Source organism: Glycine soja, chromosome 18 (assembly GCF_004193775.1).
Source record: "Glycine soja cultivar W05 chromosome 18, ASM419377v2, whole genome shotgun sequence".
Classification (NCBI taxonomy): domain Eukaryota; kingdom Viridiplantae; phylum Streptophyta; class Magnoliopsida; order Fabales; family Fabaceae; genus Glycine; species Glycine soja.
The window spans coordinates 13,435,038-13,452,359 of record NC_041019.1 but is presented as its reverse complement, the minus strand read 5'-3'; the positions used below and the strand labels follow the sequence as shown (position 1 = coordinate 13,452,359).

Here is a 17,322-nt window from a genome sequence, read left to right as displayed (position 1 = left end):
CATGAGGAATCAGTAGTGGCAAGATACAAGTTTGTTCCTGCATCTAGACAAGAAAATGAAGAAGCAGCTCAGGATTATTGTTTGGCTATAGATAGGGAAATGAGGACAATCAAACCTCCTAGAAGATATGGTCATGCATATCTGACCTCCTATGCTTTAATAGTTGGAAAGGAGATTGAAGATGATGAGGAGCCTCAGTCCTATGACGAAGCCATAAGTAGCAAGGACAGTTCAAAATAGATTGAAGCTATGGAAGAAGAAATGAATTCTCTAGAAAAAAAATAAAACATGAACACTTGTAGATTATCCTAAAGGGCAATCAATTGTTGGATGTAGATGGCTATTCAAGAGGAAAGAAGTTATTGAAGGAGTTCAAAGTGCAAGGTTCAAAGCTAGGCTTGTAGTTTGTGGGTTTACCCAAAAGGAAGGAGTAGATTTTGTAGAAATCATCTCACCTGTGGTAAAGCATAATTCAATAATAGTTATGGTAGCTCATTTTGATATGAAGCTTGAGCAGATGGATGTCAAAACAACCTTTTTGCATGGGAAGCTGGATGAGACCATTTATATGAAGCAACCTACTAGTTTTGTCAAAAAGGGTGATGAACATAAGGTATGTTTGCTCAATCGATCCTTATATGATCTTAAACAATCTCCTAGAATGTGGTATAGGCGTTTTGATGATTATATGATTAAAATTGGATTTTCTAGGAGTGTTTATGACTATTGTGTGTACTAGAAATGTCACAAGAATGAGAAACTAATTTACTTGTTGTTGTATGTTGGTGATATATATGCTACTGACCAGCTAAAGCATGACTGAAATTTCTAGAGTTAAGAAATTGTTGAATCTAGAGTTTGAGATGAAAGATCTTGGACATGCTAAGAAGATCCTTGGTATAGAAATAACCACGAATAGGGAGGAAAAGTGTTGTACCTATCTCAGATAGATTACCTCAAAAGAGTCTTGGAAAGATTCAATTTAAAAGGAGCAAAGTCAATTATCACTCCCCTAGCACAACACTTTAAGTTGTCTAAGGAACAAAAACCAAAGTCTGATGAAGATATAGCTTATATGCAAAAAGTGTCATATGCTAGTGCTAATTTGCAGTCAATAGTGGCCTTATCCACTATTGAAGTTGAATACATAGCAGCTAATGATGCTGTAAAGAAAACACTGTGGTTAAGAGGCTTGGTTCCAGAAATACTCCCAGTGAAAGAGCTGAAAACAATTGTAATTCACTGTGACAATCAAAGTGCAAGAGTATCATGATAGGAAAAAAAAAACATGTGGATGTCAAGTATCACTTCATTTGAGATACGATCAAGAGTGAAGTTGTTGCTGTTGAGAAGATATCTACAAATGAGAATGGCATGCATGCTCACAAAGGCTTTCTCCTTTGAGAAGTTCAACTATTGTTTATAGTGGTTGAATATTATTGGTTCTAACTAAGCGTTAGAACATGGTGAAGATTGTTGTATGTGATCCAATATATATTAATTGGTTAGTTCGGGAGTAGGTTGATAACCTTAGGTAGTTATTTTTTTGTTATTCTATTAATAACAAATGGCATACTATCACAACTATCACATGTAGATAAGTTTTGTTTTTCCTGATAATAAAACAACACAGCTCCTTTTTTGTTCCCAAAATATTTTCTTTTCCACAACCAATTCATCTTGATTCATAACAATCTAAATTATGATGAGAATATGGATGACCAATCATTGGGATTTACCTCTATGTTATCATCGTTATGGACTATGATTATTTTTTGTTTATTCATTTCACTTGTATTATTCCACTTTTAGTTGTGAATATCGTATCATCCACATTTACACGTTTAGTTGTGAATATCATACCTCTATGTTACCTCTTTTGAATATCATTCATTTTGATTCATTATTTTGTCTTCTTTCATAATTACCTTTACAACTACAGTAAAATGTCCAATTTTGTTGTGAAACTTGATTTTACTATTATAATTTTCAAAATTTGCTGATTTTTTTTCCGAAGGAATATACAATAAATCTTGCAAATTTTTAATATATAATTATTTAGCGTTGGCCTATTTCTTTTATATTTTAAAACAAATACAATAATTACATAATATTATCTCAAATATCAAAAGTAAAGTTATATAACCAAATCTCGAATGAAAGTGTCTTTAAATTATTTAATTTATATTCAAAGTTAATTAAAACATTCTCCACATATTTCCCAATAGATTAAAAGACAATGGAATTATGAACAAAATTATAGCTAATCAGTCATATTCAAGCTTATAGTTAACCCACATGGTTAACTAAATTTATTAAACATGAGAAATTGCAGATCACACGTAAATTAAGCTCCCATACAAGAAGTTCAAGATAGTAGCGATGTGAATATAGTTCACATATCTTCATAAAAATATTTCTTGAAAAGCTGCATATGTTCCATCTGAAAGTGTATGGACAGAATAATAGAGCCGTCACCATCAGGGCTTTGAATAATCAGTGCCCTATCTTGTGTAGATACACTTCCTAGACCTAAATACACAGGCTTTCCCCAGCCAAAATCTGCTTCGTGCATTGGCATGCTCATCCAACTTGTAATAAGAAGGTTAGGGTTCCCATAAAACAAGGCATCCTTTCCTTCATTTTGTCCAAAGAACAAAGCCCTTGCATTATCCAGTTGCTCCTGACCTCTAATCACATCTATCTGTGGAAAAAAGGGGAAAAAAAATCAGTGTTCTCTATTAGTCTATTGAGAGTTTTACATAAATAAATCATCACACCTGATATGTATGATTTTATAGCTTAATTATTTTAAATTTTCCTTATCTAAATATAAGAAGAAGAAGAAGAAAAGTTTCAAATTATAAAAGTAGTAGTGTTAAAGGAATAGATACCATAAGGGTACCAAAAAACTTGGTCCTACCTGTGACCATATATACTCATATGTAACCACTTCAATTGCTTCCCTTATCTTCTGAGCAGCATAACTCAAAGAATTTGATATGACATCTCCAACGTGACATGATGCTGTTGTTAAGGACAAAGCATTCCCAAAATAATTCTTAGGGAGAGGTGGAATTAGTCTATTGCGAATATCGGCATTGAACCGAACTAGAGTTGGTTGATTCTTATCTAGTTCACGAGCCTTAGAGGCACATCTCCATATATGTGCAGCAATAGCTTCAAATCTGCTATAAGGTCTTGACCCTTCTTTTGTTGAGTCATCATTGGCCTTCTTCTTCAGCTTCCCCACTTGTTCTGGTGTTAGCTTCAGCAAGGTGGCATCAACCTTCTTGTTTTTCTCTACTGTGTTGTCAGATCTTCCCAATATAAGTGGCAAAGGCTTGAACTCCAGGTGATCAAAGCGCGGCGGCGACAGAGGGTGTGGGAACTTGAGCACTGTTCGATCCAGAAATGGCATCTCATGTGGCTCCAATGTGTCTCCTCGAGCTAACTTTGCCCAAGAGTTGATAAACTGAATGGCACCAACCCCATCACACAAGATATGGCATAAGGCAACTCCAATGGCAAAGGATTTACCACCATGGAATGTTGTTACTTGAACTAGTAGCGAGGGAAGTTCCTCTATAGGGCTTGTGTAATCAACCGTTGGAACCAAGTCCTTGATGGACTCACGTAAAAAGTCTCCATAATCATCCAATGTTTTTGTGGATTCAGCTTCAAGCAACACCACCCCTTTTGCATTGCAATCCAATTCCAATCGACCACTACCTTCTATCCTTCTCAATCGACCGGCTATTGGATAGTAGTGAACCAAAATCTTGCTAAGAGAGTTTCTCATCCTCTCAATTAATGTATCATGGTTGTGTTTTGCATGGAAAATGTAGATGGTGGGTGTGTGGCGTAGACGTGCCACTTGATCAATATCAGATAGCCATAAAAGGCCCTCCGGAGTTGGTTCATTTGGAAGGACTGTGTAAGATGCTTTAATGGTTACCATTTTTGTAAATGGCTTGGATCTTATGTGCTTCCTGGAGCTTTGCATCATGCGAACATCTATATATAGAAAATAAGACTTAAATGTGTTTAGTCCCTCGATTTGTAGAATGTTGTTTTTAGTCTCCTAAAGTGAATTTGAGGGATTAAACAGAGCAAATTTTAGTGCTCCAGAATTATGTTGAGGAATTAATTTAAAACAACATTTCACAAATACGAAGAACCAAAAAAATAGCAAATATTTTTAGTTGGGAAACTAATACCAAAACTGTCCCAAATTAAACTCTCTTTAATATACCTATCTACTGCAATAAATAATTCATAAAGGGTATATTTTGTTTTACACAAGCATAAAGAACATCCCACCATCTATAATGGTTAATATAAGTCATAACGATTTTTGTCTCTTAACTGAGTGTTTTAAAATTTTAATTTTATCTTTGGATATAAAATAAAACATGTCATGAAGGAAATATCTATCTTATGTGTGTTTATGTTTTTGGATGAAAATTAGTCACAACTTCAAACAAGATTACTTTGTGCTAATACTATAGTAAAAAAAAGAATAGCTAGCAACAACACACATTACATTGTTCTCTTTTTAACATATACTCTTAGTTTAAAGTTTATTACAAATAATAAAATCATAACATTAAATAAGATATATGAGACCCACCAAATTTTATAATTTTCAATAAATTTTAAATAATAAAAAAATATTTAAAAGAGTGCATTAAAAAAATATATTATTAATATTTAATTTTCAATCATAAATGATCTTCCAAAAACTTGTACCATGATCTTTCAATAGAATGATAGTTTGTATAAAAAGTTAATTTTGTTGATATAAAAAGTTTGTATATTTAATTAGTGCATCATATTTTTAATACGTACGTATAAAATGCCATATTATTGTCGCTAATCCATGTAAGTTATATTTTTTGTATTAAAAAAATTATAGACAAAAAATAAAATTTGAATTAACAAAAGTAAGTCTAGATTTGTACGTAAAAAAAAAGAGTATATCATATTCTTTTTTATAAAAATCATATTTTCGTAACAAAGTTGTGTTGTAGAAGGAGTTGAAATAGTTGGCTTAAATAATTTGGTTTCTGTCTTGTTTTAATGTTGGCATCTGTTTTGATACTCTTAGGGGGTCCATTTGTTTCTACGTTCTTTATAGGGTACAGGTATACATTAACATTCATCTTGTGGGGTTCAGTGGGGAATTATAGCTGGTATCTTTTGGTAGGTTTTGCTTTAATTTCCTCTGCATTACTTGTCGACTTGTGTGGTAGGATTTGCTGTAGTTTCCTCTGCATTACGTGTCGACTTGTTCAACCAAGAAAAATACTAGAAATATATCCTTTTCAACACATTCATTTTTATTAATTGAACTATCTTGAAATATCTTTTACCAGCAAATTCTGTAATAAAAAGATGCTAACAATGTATTTGAATGAGGAAATTTAAAAATTCTGAGAAATTTTAAATTTTAATAATTTTAAATACTTTAATTGAAATTTTTTTATTTTCAAAATTTTGTATTTAAATAAAAAAAATTGTGAGAGTGAAAGAAAATGAATCGCGAGTTCGAGAACGAGATTTTGAAAACTTTCAGGTGGAAGAGAAGATAAAAGATATAAAGGAAATACGAAAACATTTTGAAATTTAAGTTCTTATGGAGAATTTCAATTTTTCATAATTTAGAAGAAAATTAAAATTTTGCATTTTTAATTGTTTAAAATTTTGTTTTAAAATTTCAAAAATTTAAATTCTTTATAAAAAAAGCATCCAAACAATAAATTTTAGATTATAAAAATTTAAATTCTCTTGATAAATTACTTTTCATAATTAAAATTATCTATCCAAACGCACTTTAAACGTGTAATAATTAGGGTGAGCCATTCAATTTTATATTTAGTAATAGTAGTATTAAATTATTGTCCTCCACGTTGTTGGATTCTGAACAACCGGCAAATTCTCTATAATACATGTTGGTGATGAGTCTTCAATCAACAATGCACAGAGAATCCTCATCAAACAATTTCCACACATATATTAGTATTTTTTAAAATTGAAATTATTACAACACATTGAATACCTTTTTTAAATTAATTTCCACAACCATTATTACTTTTAAAAAATATAATGATAAAGAAATGGTTTTCTTGAAATTAATTAACAGAATCAACATTAATGTAATAAAATATATTAAATTTTAAATTCATGAATTATATAGTTGTTTATGGGAGGGATTTATTTGAATAATTAATAATGTAAAAAATATTAATTATATTTTCAAAATTTATATAGTGATTATAAATAATTAAGGAAGCAACTCAAAGAATACACAATTTCTTTTTTTTTAATTATTATTGCATGTAATTATAATAGCATATAGTGAAAGAGTAAATAAAATAATAATTTAAGGGATAATTAGCAAAGATTCAAATTATTTGTTTTTGAAATAAATAATGCATTCTATTTATCAAAATAATTTTTCAAAAGGATGAATTAGTGACGGATATTAATGGTGATTTTGTCACCAAAAGGAGTATCACAAAAGTTTAACGAGGGATTTTGTAATGTAGCAATCACCTTCTGTCACAAATGTATATTTTCCGTCACTAACAAATATATACATTCCGTACTGAAAATAAATGAATAATATTAAAAACAAAAAAATTAAAATTAAAATTTAATGTTTTAAAAATATTTTTTAAATAATATCTCAAAAAATATTTAAAAATTTTAATTAAAATATTTTATCAAACACCATCTGCATAACACTCTCCGGGTGTAGCCCTCGTTGTTTTCTATTACTCAATTCTGTGACACAGGGACTCTAAACGTGTAATAGTGTGACCCGTTCAATTTTATATGGACTAATACTAATTTAACGGTCATGTCTATTTCACATGAATTTAAAATCATATCTTCACGTGTATAAATATTCATGGGAAAAAATAAAATAAAGTTACATCCCATCAAACACTAAAGACTTGATATATTTTTTATCCCTGATATTTTTTATTTTTTAATAAATTTTATTTTCTGACAAATTAATGTCATAAATTTTGTTTCTAATTCTTAGGCATGACAATGGGACGGGTCGAGGTTAGGTTTTGCTTACCCCACCACCGCTACATATACACAATGATTCTTTTGATCATGTCTTCAACAAGTAAGTAAATTAAAATTGGTGTTCTAAATTTCCAAATCGCAATCACCAAAATTCAAGATTTATTTTATTGTTACTGTTTAAGATCAAAGTATACGGGGAATGCTCTTTTAATTTATTTGACCAATAAGGATGCTTTTTTTATGCATTTGTTTGTTGACTAGATCATGTTTTTGGACAAGAGAAAAAAAATGATTCCTATTCGAGAATTTTCATGGGTTACTATAAGTTGTTACCACCAAAGTGGGATCACTTATTTTGATTCATGAAATATTTTTATAATTTGAGAAATTCTTTTAATCTTTGCATGTTATTGTCTGCCCAAAGGGGGTGGTTGTGTGTTTAGGTTGAGAGTTACAAGTAGATGGAGTTATTGGGGAATGCACTAAGTTAAGGATATGTCTTCCCAAAGGGGACTATTTTCTTAATTTTGTGTATGTTCATGGATTAACCCATCTGAGGTAGTGACCTTGGCTATAACATTGGTTTGTACATTCTTCCCAAAGGGGAATGTGTTATGGTACTAGCCTCATTTTGATAGCTTGTTTCATTTAGAACTATATCTTGTCCTGAATTTATCCTGATGCATTCTTGTGTTGACTTAGCAGTGAACTTTTATGTAAATAATTGTTCTTCTTCCATTGAGATCTTGAATGGATCAAATTACCCCAAATGGAAGGACAATTTGGAATTTTTCTTATGAATTTCTTATCATGATTTAGCTTTATGTGAGAGTAAGCCTATGATCAATGTGAAGAGCACACCTGAGAAAAAGAAACTTTTGGCTAAGTTGGAGAGGTCTAATAGGATAAGTATAATTGTCATCAAGATGATAGTCTTTGAACATCTTTTGAGTGATTTGCCAGAGAAAGTGACAGCCAAGGAGTTTCTTTACGCTCTAGGAGAGAGGTATCGAGTATCAGATAATGTTGAGTTTAGATGTTTAATGAAGCAGTTAATGGACATGAGATATGATAATGTTAATGGTGTAAGGGAATTAATTGTGAAGATGATTCACATCCAAACCAAGCTTAAATCTCACAAAATTGACATTAATGAGAAATTCATTGTTGAACATGCCTTAAATTGCCTACCCACTGATTTCACACAAATTAAACTTGCCTATAACACCATTGTCTGAAATGGACAATGAATGACCTTATTACCAAATGTGTCACTAAGGAAGAGAAACTCAAAGAAAGAAAAGAGTGGCATAGCCATATAATATGTCCAAAGCAAACCCACTTCTGGAAAGGGACATTGGAAAATACCAAGAGTACATCTAATGCTTCTCATAAATATCAAGGTTCTGGGAAACCGGGCAAAGGTCAACAACAAAATGTAGGAGGTCCTAAGTCAACTACCTTTAAGAAGGATACTTGGTGTGTAAGAAGAAAGGGCACAAGAAAACTGACTATAGGATGTTCAAGGTCTAGTTAAAGAAAAAGCAAGAATTTGAAGGTAGTATCTTACCTTTTGTGTGCCTTGAGTCTAATCTAGTTAATGTTCCTATAGATTGTTGGTGGCTTGATAGTAGTTCCATAACCCATATTGTTGTGTCTTTACAGGGGTTCAGAAATTTGAGGAAGTCTAGTCTCAGGGAAAGCAAACTATGGTAGGAAATGATCTTGAAGTGTTCGTGGATAAAGCAGGAGACATCAGCCTAGTTTTAGCTTCTAGATTTGAATTAGTTTTGAATGATACCTTTAATTTACCTTCTTTTAGGAGAAATTTAATTTTAGTTTCTTGTTTAGACAAACTTGGTTTCACTTTTACTTTTAGTGTCAGGAAAATAAATCTGATGTTGAACTCCCAAATTGTTGGTTATGGATCTTCAGTGGATGGTTTATATAAATTGTCTTTAGATCCTGATAATGTTTCTTCATCCTTGGTTGAGAGTTTTGTTGCTAAAAGGTCTAAAATTGAGGAAAAAATCTTTTGTGTTGTGGCATAAACACTTAGGTCACATTTCTAGGGAAATGGTTGAGAGATTGACAAAAACAAATATTCTACCTTCCTTGAATTTTGATGACTTGGGCCTGTGTGGATTGTACAAGGGGAAATTAAAGGTATCACTAAAACCAAAAAGAAATGTGCAACTAGAAGTTCAGATCTCTTACAGATTATTCATACAGACATTAGTGGGCCCCTAACTCCTACAATTTGTGGGAACAAGTTTTTCATCACATTCATTGATGATTTTTCCCAATATGGCTATATTTATTTTATTAAATAAAAATTTGAAGCACTTGAAAAGTTTAAATTTTTTTAAAACTCAAGAAGAAAAACAATTGGGAAAAATTATCAAAGTTGTGAGGTCTAACCGTGGTGGAGAATTATGGTAAATATGGTGCCACTAGGCAACATATGGGACCATTCAGTTTATAAGAAAATCTCTCAAGTGGAAACTTTTCACTACCATGAAAGATTGTGGAATAGTTTTGCAATACACCATGTTTGGGACCCTTAAACAAAAATGTTGTAGCAGAAAGGTGTAATAGGATACTTAAAGATATGATGAGAAACATGATAAGTAGATGTAACTTGCTAGAATTTTTGTGGAGGAGAAGCCTTGAAAACCATCTTTTACATTCTAAATAAAGTTCCTAGTAAATCCATTCCCAAAACTCCTTTTGAACTTCGGATAGGAAGAAAACCCAGCCTGAACCATCTTCGAGTCTGGGGTTGCCTAGCTGAGATGAAAATCTATAATCCCTTGTAGAAAAAGACAAACCCCAAGACAATTCATTGTTTTTTTATTGGATATCCAGACGCGTTAAAGGATATAGGTTCTTCTGTCCTGGTAGCGGGAGCAAAATTGAAGAATCCATGAATACCAAGTTTTTTGGAGCTTGAAGTGACGGACCCCATTGTTCTATCTAACGGAGTTGATACTGAGTCATCCGAGACTGTCTCTTTTCCACTACCTATTCCAAGTGTTGGTGTTTCCAATGTTATTCCAGTTGAGAATGTAGTTGCGACTGAAGATATAGTTGGCCCTCGAGCCAATGATCTGATTGATCCTCTTACTGTGAATGAAAATGAACAACCTATTGAGCAGGTTCCACAAGTTCATTTGAGGAGCTCGACTAGAGAGAGGATACCATCTATTAGTGATGATTTTCAAGTCTATCTCAGTTAAGATGCATATGATATTGGAGATATGGTTGATCCAAAGAGCTATTAGGAAGCTATTCTTGCCCTCAGTCAAAAAATATGGAAGTGTGAAATGGATGAATAGATGCAATCTATGTTAGTTAACAGTGTTTTGGAGCATGTTGAGTTGCCTGAAAAATATAAGGCAATTGGTTGTAAATGGTTCTTCAAGACAAAGAAAGACTTAGATGGTAACATTGAGAGATTCAAGGCTAGACTGGTGCCAAAGGGTTTTACACAAAAAGAAGGTGTTGACTTTAAATAAACTTTTTCACCTGTGTCTACAAAGGATTCTTTCAAAATCATTATGGCCCTCGTGCTCACTTTGATTTAGAGTTACATCAAATGGATGTAAAGAAAACTTTTTTGAATGGTGATTTGAGTGAGACAGTATACATACAACAACCTGAGGGTTTCCATACTGGTGGTAGTGAGAACTTGGTATGTAAACTAAAGAGATCGATTTATGGCTTGAAACAAGCTTCTTGATAGTGGTATCTAAAATTTGATGAAGTTTTTACTTCCATGGGATTTGAGGAGAATAAGGTTGATTAGTGCTTATACCTCAAGATCAGTGGTAGCAAATTTTTCTTCCTTATGTTGTATGTGGATGATATTTTGTTGGCTTCTAATGACCTTGGCATGTTGCATTAGACAAATCAAATGTTAACGAGATCCTTTGACATGAAAGATCTTGGTGAAGTTTCTTTTGTGTTGGGGACTGAGATCATAGAGATAGATCATGCCACATACTAGGATTGTCTCAAAAGGCTTTCAATAAAAGAGTCTTAGAGAGATTAAATATGCAAAATTATAAACCTAGAGATGTTCTAGTTGTCAAAGATGATGGATTAAGCATGGTCAATGTCCAAAGAATGAGATTGAGCGAGCAAAGATGAAAGATAGAACCTTTTGGGAGTGCTTTAGGCAGCCTTATGTATGCCCAAGTGTGCACTAGGCCTGACATTGCCTTTATGGTTGGCATTCTTGGTAGATACCAATCAAACCCTGGGAATGATCACTGGGTAGCTGCTACAAAGTTGATGATACTTACAGAAAACCAAGGAGTATATGCTTGTGTATAGGAGAGCTGACAACCTAAAGGTGGGGTAGACAGATTCAAATCTTGGTGGGTGCCTCGATAGTAGGAAATCCACTTATGGATTCATCTTCATGATGGCTAGAGGTGCGATATCCTGGAAAAGTAAGAAATAGACTCTAGTTGCCTCTTCTACCCTGCAAGCAGAGTTCATTGCTTGTTATGTTGTTGTTACTCATGTTGTTTGGTTAAGGAATCTTGTAATAGGACTTTGCATAGTGGATTCATTTGCTAGGCCATTGAGGATTTTTTGTGATAACAAAATTGCAGTGTTTTATATGAATAATAATAAGACCTCTAGTGGATCTAAGCACTTGAGGTTGAAGTACCTAATTGTCAAAGATCTTGAGAAAGATGGTTCCATAGTAGTAGAGCATGTGGACACAAATTCCATGCTAGTTGATCCCTTGACCAAGGGACTTAGGCCTATTGTTTTCATTCAACATGTTTAAAACATGGGCATTATGAGTTCTTTTGATATATTTGGTTAGTGGAAGCTTTGGATTTATGTTATTTCCCTTTATGTTGTTGAATTCTTATTTTAAATTCCGGGGAATAATGTACTGACGACATTCTGCATTAGATTTGATGAATAAATGATGAGATGAATTTCATTGTGATACTTTTGTATGTGTATATCAAATGTGAAATTAATTAAAAGCTCGATGTCTTTGGGATCACTATGCCAATGATTGACACCAGGATTGGAGCTAAGGCATGTTGGTTTTAAAATAAACCATATAATTTCTTGCTGAAAAAAAAATAACAACATGGCTTCTTAATCACATTAGCACATCATTTTATTACTACACTTCACATTGATGACTAGTCAACAAAGTTGGTGATATTTATGACTATGGAAGGTGTTGCATCAATAAGGGATGTAATTACCCCCATGATCTAGTGTTACATGACTTTGGTTGGATGAAGTCTTATTACGTGTTATATCTTGCGATCATTAGTTTTGTGACCACAATATGTTATTATCCCGAGAGTCATTTTTGAAAATGTTTTTAAATTAAACATATACAATTAATTATGCCTAAGTGGGAGAATGTTAGAATCTTCCTAATAATTATTGTGGGCTATAATTAATAGGAAAATTCTAACAGGAGAGAGAAGAACATTTTTATTTAAAAAAAATTATCTCAAATGATCTCTTAAAAAAACAAATTATCTCAAATAATCTCCAATTACTATAGTTTCCTTTAAAATAATTTAGTAGAATAAAAGATATTTACTACTACATAAAGGGTATTCAAAGACGGTTATTTTATGCTTTTCACGACAGTTATGAATCGTCTTTGAATTCATCGTCATGAAAAGGGTTAACTTTTCATTATAGCTTTTAAACCGTCTTAGAATCTTGCATTCTACATCGGTTTTCTAAGAAACCGTCTTCAAATATTTTTTTAAAAAAATGTTAAAAAATTAACGATTTTAAGACAGTTCATCAGAAGACAGACTTTCTAAGACGATTTTAAGAAGAACTGTCTAAGAAAGTAGATACTTTTTTTAAAAAAAAAAATTTCTAAAACGGTTTTATGAAGAACCGTCTTAAAAAGTAGATAATTTTTTTAAAAAAATAGGACCAATAAAAACATGAAAAAAGTATACATCAGTTTTTCTAAATAGATATTCAAAGGGGATAGACTGAGACACTAAATTGTTTGCAAGTGATATGTGTTTGGCAATGAAACACTACTAGAAAATTTACTTTTATCATCGTTAAAATAATATCGGTTTTATAGAAAACCAACGTAAACGAAAATGCAGCGATATAATCGTAAATAACGTGACTTCATTAACATCGGTTCTTTGAAAAATTGATGTTAACGTGAGTTTGTTAACATCAATTTTCTAGAAATCGATGTTAATGCGAGTTGGTTAACATCGGCTTTTCAGAAACCGATGTTAACGTGACTTCATAAATATCGGTTTTTGCAAAGACCAATGTTAACCAACTCACGTTAACATGGGTTTTTGAAAAAAAAACCGACGTTGTATTGTCCTATTTATAATATTTTTCGCACTTCTGGAAGTTCACTTGTCTCCCTCACGCTTCGTCTCCCTCATGAACCCTTTGTCACTCTCACTCTCACTCTCGCGGTGCTGAAACCATTATGGTCTCTCTCATGGTATCTTCATTGTCATCTAGCTCTCGGTCAATCTCACCCATGGTGAAACCACTCTCAGTGTCAGTCTCGGTCTCATTCTCGCTCACAGTCTAGGTGTCACTGTCACTCTCGCTCTCATGGTATGTTTTTCTCTCGAAGCTTTTTTCAACCGTAAAATCATGGTTTTGGTTCTGGTTTTGCAAATTTATTGGTGTTTTGGTTGTTTTCAATAGTGTAGGCCTTTTATTGGTGTTTTGGTTGTTTTCGACAATGTAGGCCTTCCAAAGTATCTAAGTCATGTTGAAAACAAACAATGTAGGCCTTTTTTCAACAATGAAATTAGTGAAATTTTACTTAGGAATTTTCAGTGAAATCATTGTTTATTCTGTTTGTTTTGCAGATTTATTGGTGTTTTGGTTGTTTTTGACAATGTACACCTCATTATTGTTTGTTTGCATGGTTTTGGTTCCTCCACTATCATATTGTTGTTTTGCAGATTTATTGATATCATATTGTTATGTCAGATTTATCATATTATATTAGTTGCATGGGATAAGCTCCTAGATCAGCATGGTGCATAGTTAGTTTGTGCATGGATCAGTTAGTGGATTTAGATGGTTTGACAAAATCTATTTAGTGTCATACTTATATTGTAAATAGAGTTTAGAAATAATGGATGAAGATCAACAGAATTGGAAGGAAATGGCTAACACAATGATGAAGAATAACAAAAAAGCAGAGGATATGTTCAACATTATTCGTGTAATGAGTCAGATTAGAAATTTCAAGAATATTCTTAAATAAACATGACATGATATAACACATTTGCTTATATTATGTTGCTTGTTAAATATAGCCTTATGGTGAAGTCAGTAGGTCATTTGTTGTAAGATGGAAGGATGAACTAGGGCATACTTTGCATCTGCTACACTCTAGTGGCAATATGCATTATGTTACATACAACCAAGATCTGATGAACCCAGCTCTACTAGCTAGATGGACACAACTCAAAGAGTTCTTTGAGCTCACTGGAAATCATTAGGTGACCTCGACCCACTTTGTACAAAGTGTTTTCCTCCTCACCATCTTCAAAAGCAACTCTGAACCAAAAGCTTACCCTAAATGGCACTCCTTGTCCCACCAAGTTCCAAACTCGGTCACTTTTAAAGTCTTGCAGACTGAGTATAAAGTGTCTTGCAGCAATTTGGTGAGTAATTAAACACTCCTCTGTATGTCAAATTTTAAAATCATATACATATCTAATATGAATTTCATGTTCATTTTAGGATGTTTCAAGTACCATGTATTCATTTATGAAAGTTGCAGGATTTACCCATCGGAACTTGGAAGGGATTACATAATGTAGGATATTTTATAATCATTGGAGGAAGACTACAAAAATTGAAAATTGATGGAAGAATTTTGCACAACCACAAAATTTACAAGCTGAAACCCAAATGATATTTGACTTCCCAGATACAACTTCTAACTTTGTTTTATTTTAGATTTGTTTGTAATTGAAGTACTTTACTACTCTACTATTATCAATCTATAAATTTTTGTTTATAAGTCTTGATGATATATTTTGTGATAAATATTGGAACATCTTGAACACATTTATGGTATATTTGTTTATAAATGTTTATAACTACTCTTGTGCATGATATACTTTGTTTATAATTTTTTGTGCATTGCTTATTTTATGAGTTTTTTTTACAACTTTGAATGATAAGTTGTGATATGAATAATTACAGGTTGGTAATTTAAAAAATTATAGGATATTAAAAAAAATTCAAAAAAACAAAATTGGCTTTTAGAAAAACTGATGTTGTCAGTAAACAACAACATCAGTTTTTGGAACTGATGTTGTTTACTAACAACATCGGTTTTTCTAGAAAAACAAATGTTGGTGAGAAGCAAACAATATCGATTTTAATTTTATAAAAATCAATGTTATTTTTTGGTAAAACAACATTAGTTTTTAAACAACTGATGTTAACATTAATACTTTACCGTAAGTAGTTTCAACATCGGTTAATAACCGATGTTAAAAGTCCTTAATAACTAAAGTAAAAAGCCTATTTTCTAATAATGAAAATAAAAAATCAACCCAATGTGCATAAAATTGAACTTGTATAAATTAAAGTCTACATGTCTAGATTCTAGACAATAACTTGTTCTCATAAATAGAGTTTTATTTAAGACTTAAGATATTGTTATGTAATAATTATATAAATATGTGAAATATAGGTTGCTGGAAAACTCAATTTTGTCATGTCTTGCATTAAGATAAATAAATAATGTGAAATAGATAAGGAAACCAAGAATATTGTAAATACAAAATAAATAAATAAAAGTTTGATTGTTTATCGTCAAAGTTGTCATATTGTCTACCACTTTATTTGATGGTATGGATCCTATGATCTGATTCCAGCTAAGATCTCTAGAAAACATGAACCGGTCATAAATGAGTTTGTAGCCAAAATGGGAGAAAAAAAGTATATATTATAATCTAAGACAAGATCTAAAACCCTTTTTCTGGTCAAGGTAAAGTACATATTGAGAGCATATACATGCAAAATGTATGGTATAGTATACATGCAAAGTTCTTGGTAGAGTGTATAAAACACTACAGGCTTTTTAATTTCTAAGGTAAGAGTTAGAAGTGAGAAGAATAAGATTTCTAAAAATTAAAAGGAAAAGAAAATAAAATTGAATATTATCATTTATGAAAGTATGTTATGAAGCAGCAGAGCAAGGAAGAATTACAAGCAGACAGTGGGGAGACAAGCACTAACCTTAGGGCCAAAAGGAAATTGAGCAAACCGCACCATTTGGAGGATTTCGTAACCACCTTTGCTCCTAAACGTTGAGCTGGCAGCCTGCTAGTGGAGAGTGAGGATACATGTCTGCTACTAGAATCTTATTTTTTTATTCGGTTATTTGCATTTGCTGACCTTTGCTCCTTAGGACCTGTAGAGGAATTAGAATAACAATTCAGCATTCATGTGCCTATATATATAAATGTAAGATGTAATGGAATGCAAGCGATATAATCAAAATTTTCCTCTCCTTAATCTCCCTTTTCTGGAGGTCTCCTAGTCCTCGAATTCTAGGAACCATAAAGCAGAATTTTTGCTCATAACAACTTGGTGCTTTCATTAAGCTCCAATGGCAGACGATGAACTCTCCTCCGAGTGCTTGGACCGTCTCGAAGCTGCCATTGCCAACCTCGCTACTGCTCAACTCCATTCCATCGTGACTTTCGATTCAATAGTCTCCAAACTTGATACCATTCTTCTGAAACTGCATATTTCGATCCCATCTTCTTCATCAATCTACAGCCACCACGCCGGCGAGGAAGTTCCCAGCAACGCCTGGAGGAACTTGTCCTTGTGGGTACGCCGAAGTTGTCATCATAGGTGCCCCTCTGCCGATAATACACAGTGCGGCGCAAGCGGTGTGGTTGTCGTCACGACCCGTATCGGAGCCAGAGTTCTCATCCATGCTACCCCTTCTGGTGACAAAACACGTGGCGGCACAAGTGGTTTTGTCGGAGGTGTTTCGCATTGTCCACCAACACTACCGCCACGACCATTGCAACACAGTTCCTTACGGCAGCGTCATCTTGCACACCGATGCCGCTAACTGGTTCTGCCTCCGTTCCACTAATAGACATTCACTCATTCCTACACCCATTCTAATTTGGGATCCAGGTTCAATCTTCCTACAGCCAACACCTTGAGGACAAGGTGTTTTTGATGGGCCAGGGAATGTTATGAAGTGATAGAGCAAGGAAGAATTACAAG

General features: G+C 32.9%; 2 protein-coding genes across 2 annotated transcripts; one reads left to right on the top strand and one right to left on the bottom strand.

The window, feature by feature from the left end:
* Positions 1-2,163: 2,163 nt before the first annotated feature.
* On the bottom strand, positions 2,164-4,081 carry LOC114395032 (spermidine hydroxycinnamoyl transferase-like). Its single transcript, XM_028356720.1, has 2 exons — positions 2,924-4,081; positions 2,164-2,704 (listed from the first exon to the last, which is right to left on the bottom strand). The coding sequence occupies exons 1-2, from the start codon at positions 4,007-4,009 to the stop codon at positions 2,396-2,398; spliced, it is 1,395 nt and encodes a 464-aa protein (XP_028212521.1). The 5' UTR covers positions 4,010-4,081; the 3' UTR covers positions 2,164-2,395.
* Positions 4,082-7,062: 2,981 nt separating this feature from the next.
* LOC114396962 lies at positions 7,063-8,282 on the top strand. Its single transcript, XM_028359116.1, has 2 exons — positions 7,063-7,144; positions 7,864-8,282. The coding sequence occupies exons 1-2, from the start codon at positions 7,063-7,065 to the stop codon at positions 8,280-8,282; spliced, it is 501 nt and encodes a 166-aa protein (XP_028214917.1).
* The last annotated feature ends 9,040 nt before the right edge of the window (positions 8,283-17,322 follow it).

What these genes read in the sequence shown, in the direction of transcription:
- LOC114395032 (XM_028356720.1), bottom strand. Translation starts at nt 4,009, where the DNA reads ATGATGCAAAGCTCCAGGAAGCACATAAGATCCAAGCCATTTACAAAA. An exon ending in ATGAGTATATATGGTCACAG is followed by an intron (nt 2,705 to 2,923) that starts GTAGGACCAAGT and finishes TTTTTTCCACAG; the next exon opens with ATAGATGTGATTAGAGGTCA.
- LOC114396962 (XM_028359116.1), top strand. Translation starts at nt 7,063, where the DNA reads ATGGGACGGGTCGAGGTTAGGTTTTGCTTACCCCACCACCGCTACATA. An exon ending in TTTGATCATGTCTTCAACAA is followed by an intron (nt 7,145 to 7,863) that starts GTAAGTAAATTA and finishes ATCATGATTTAG; the next exon opens with CTTTATGTGAGAGTAAGCCT.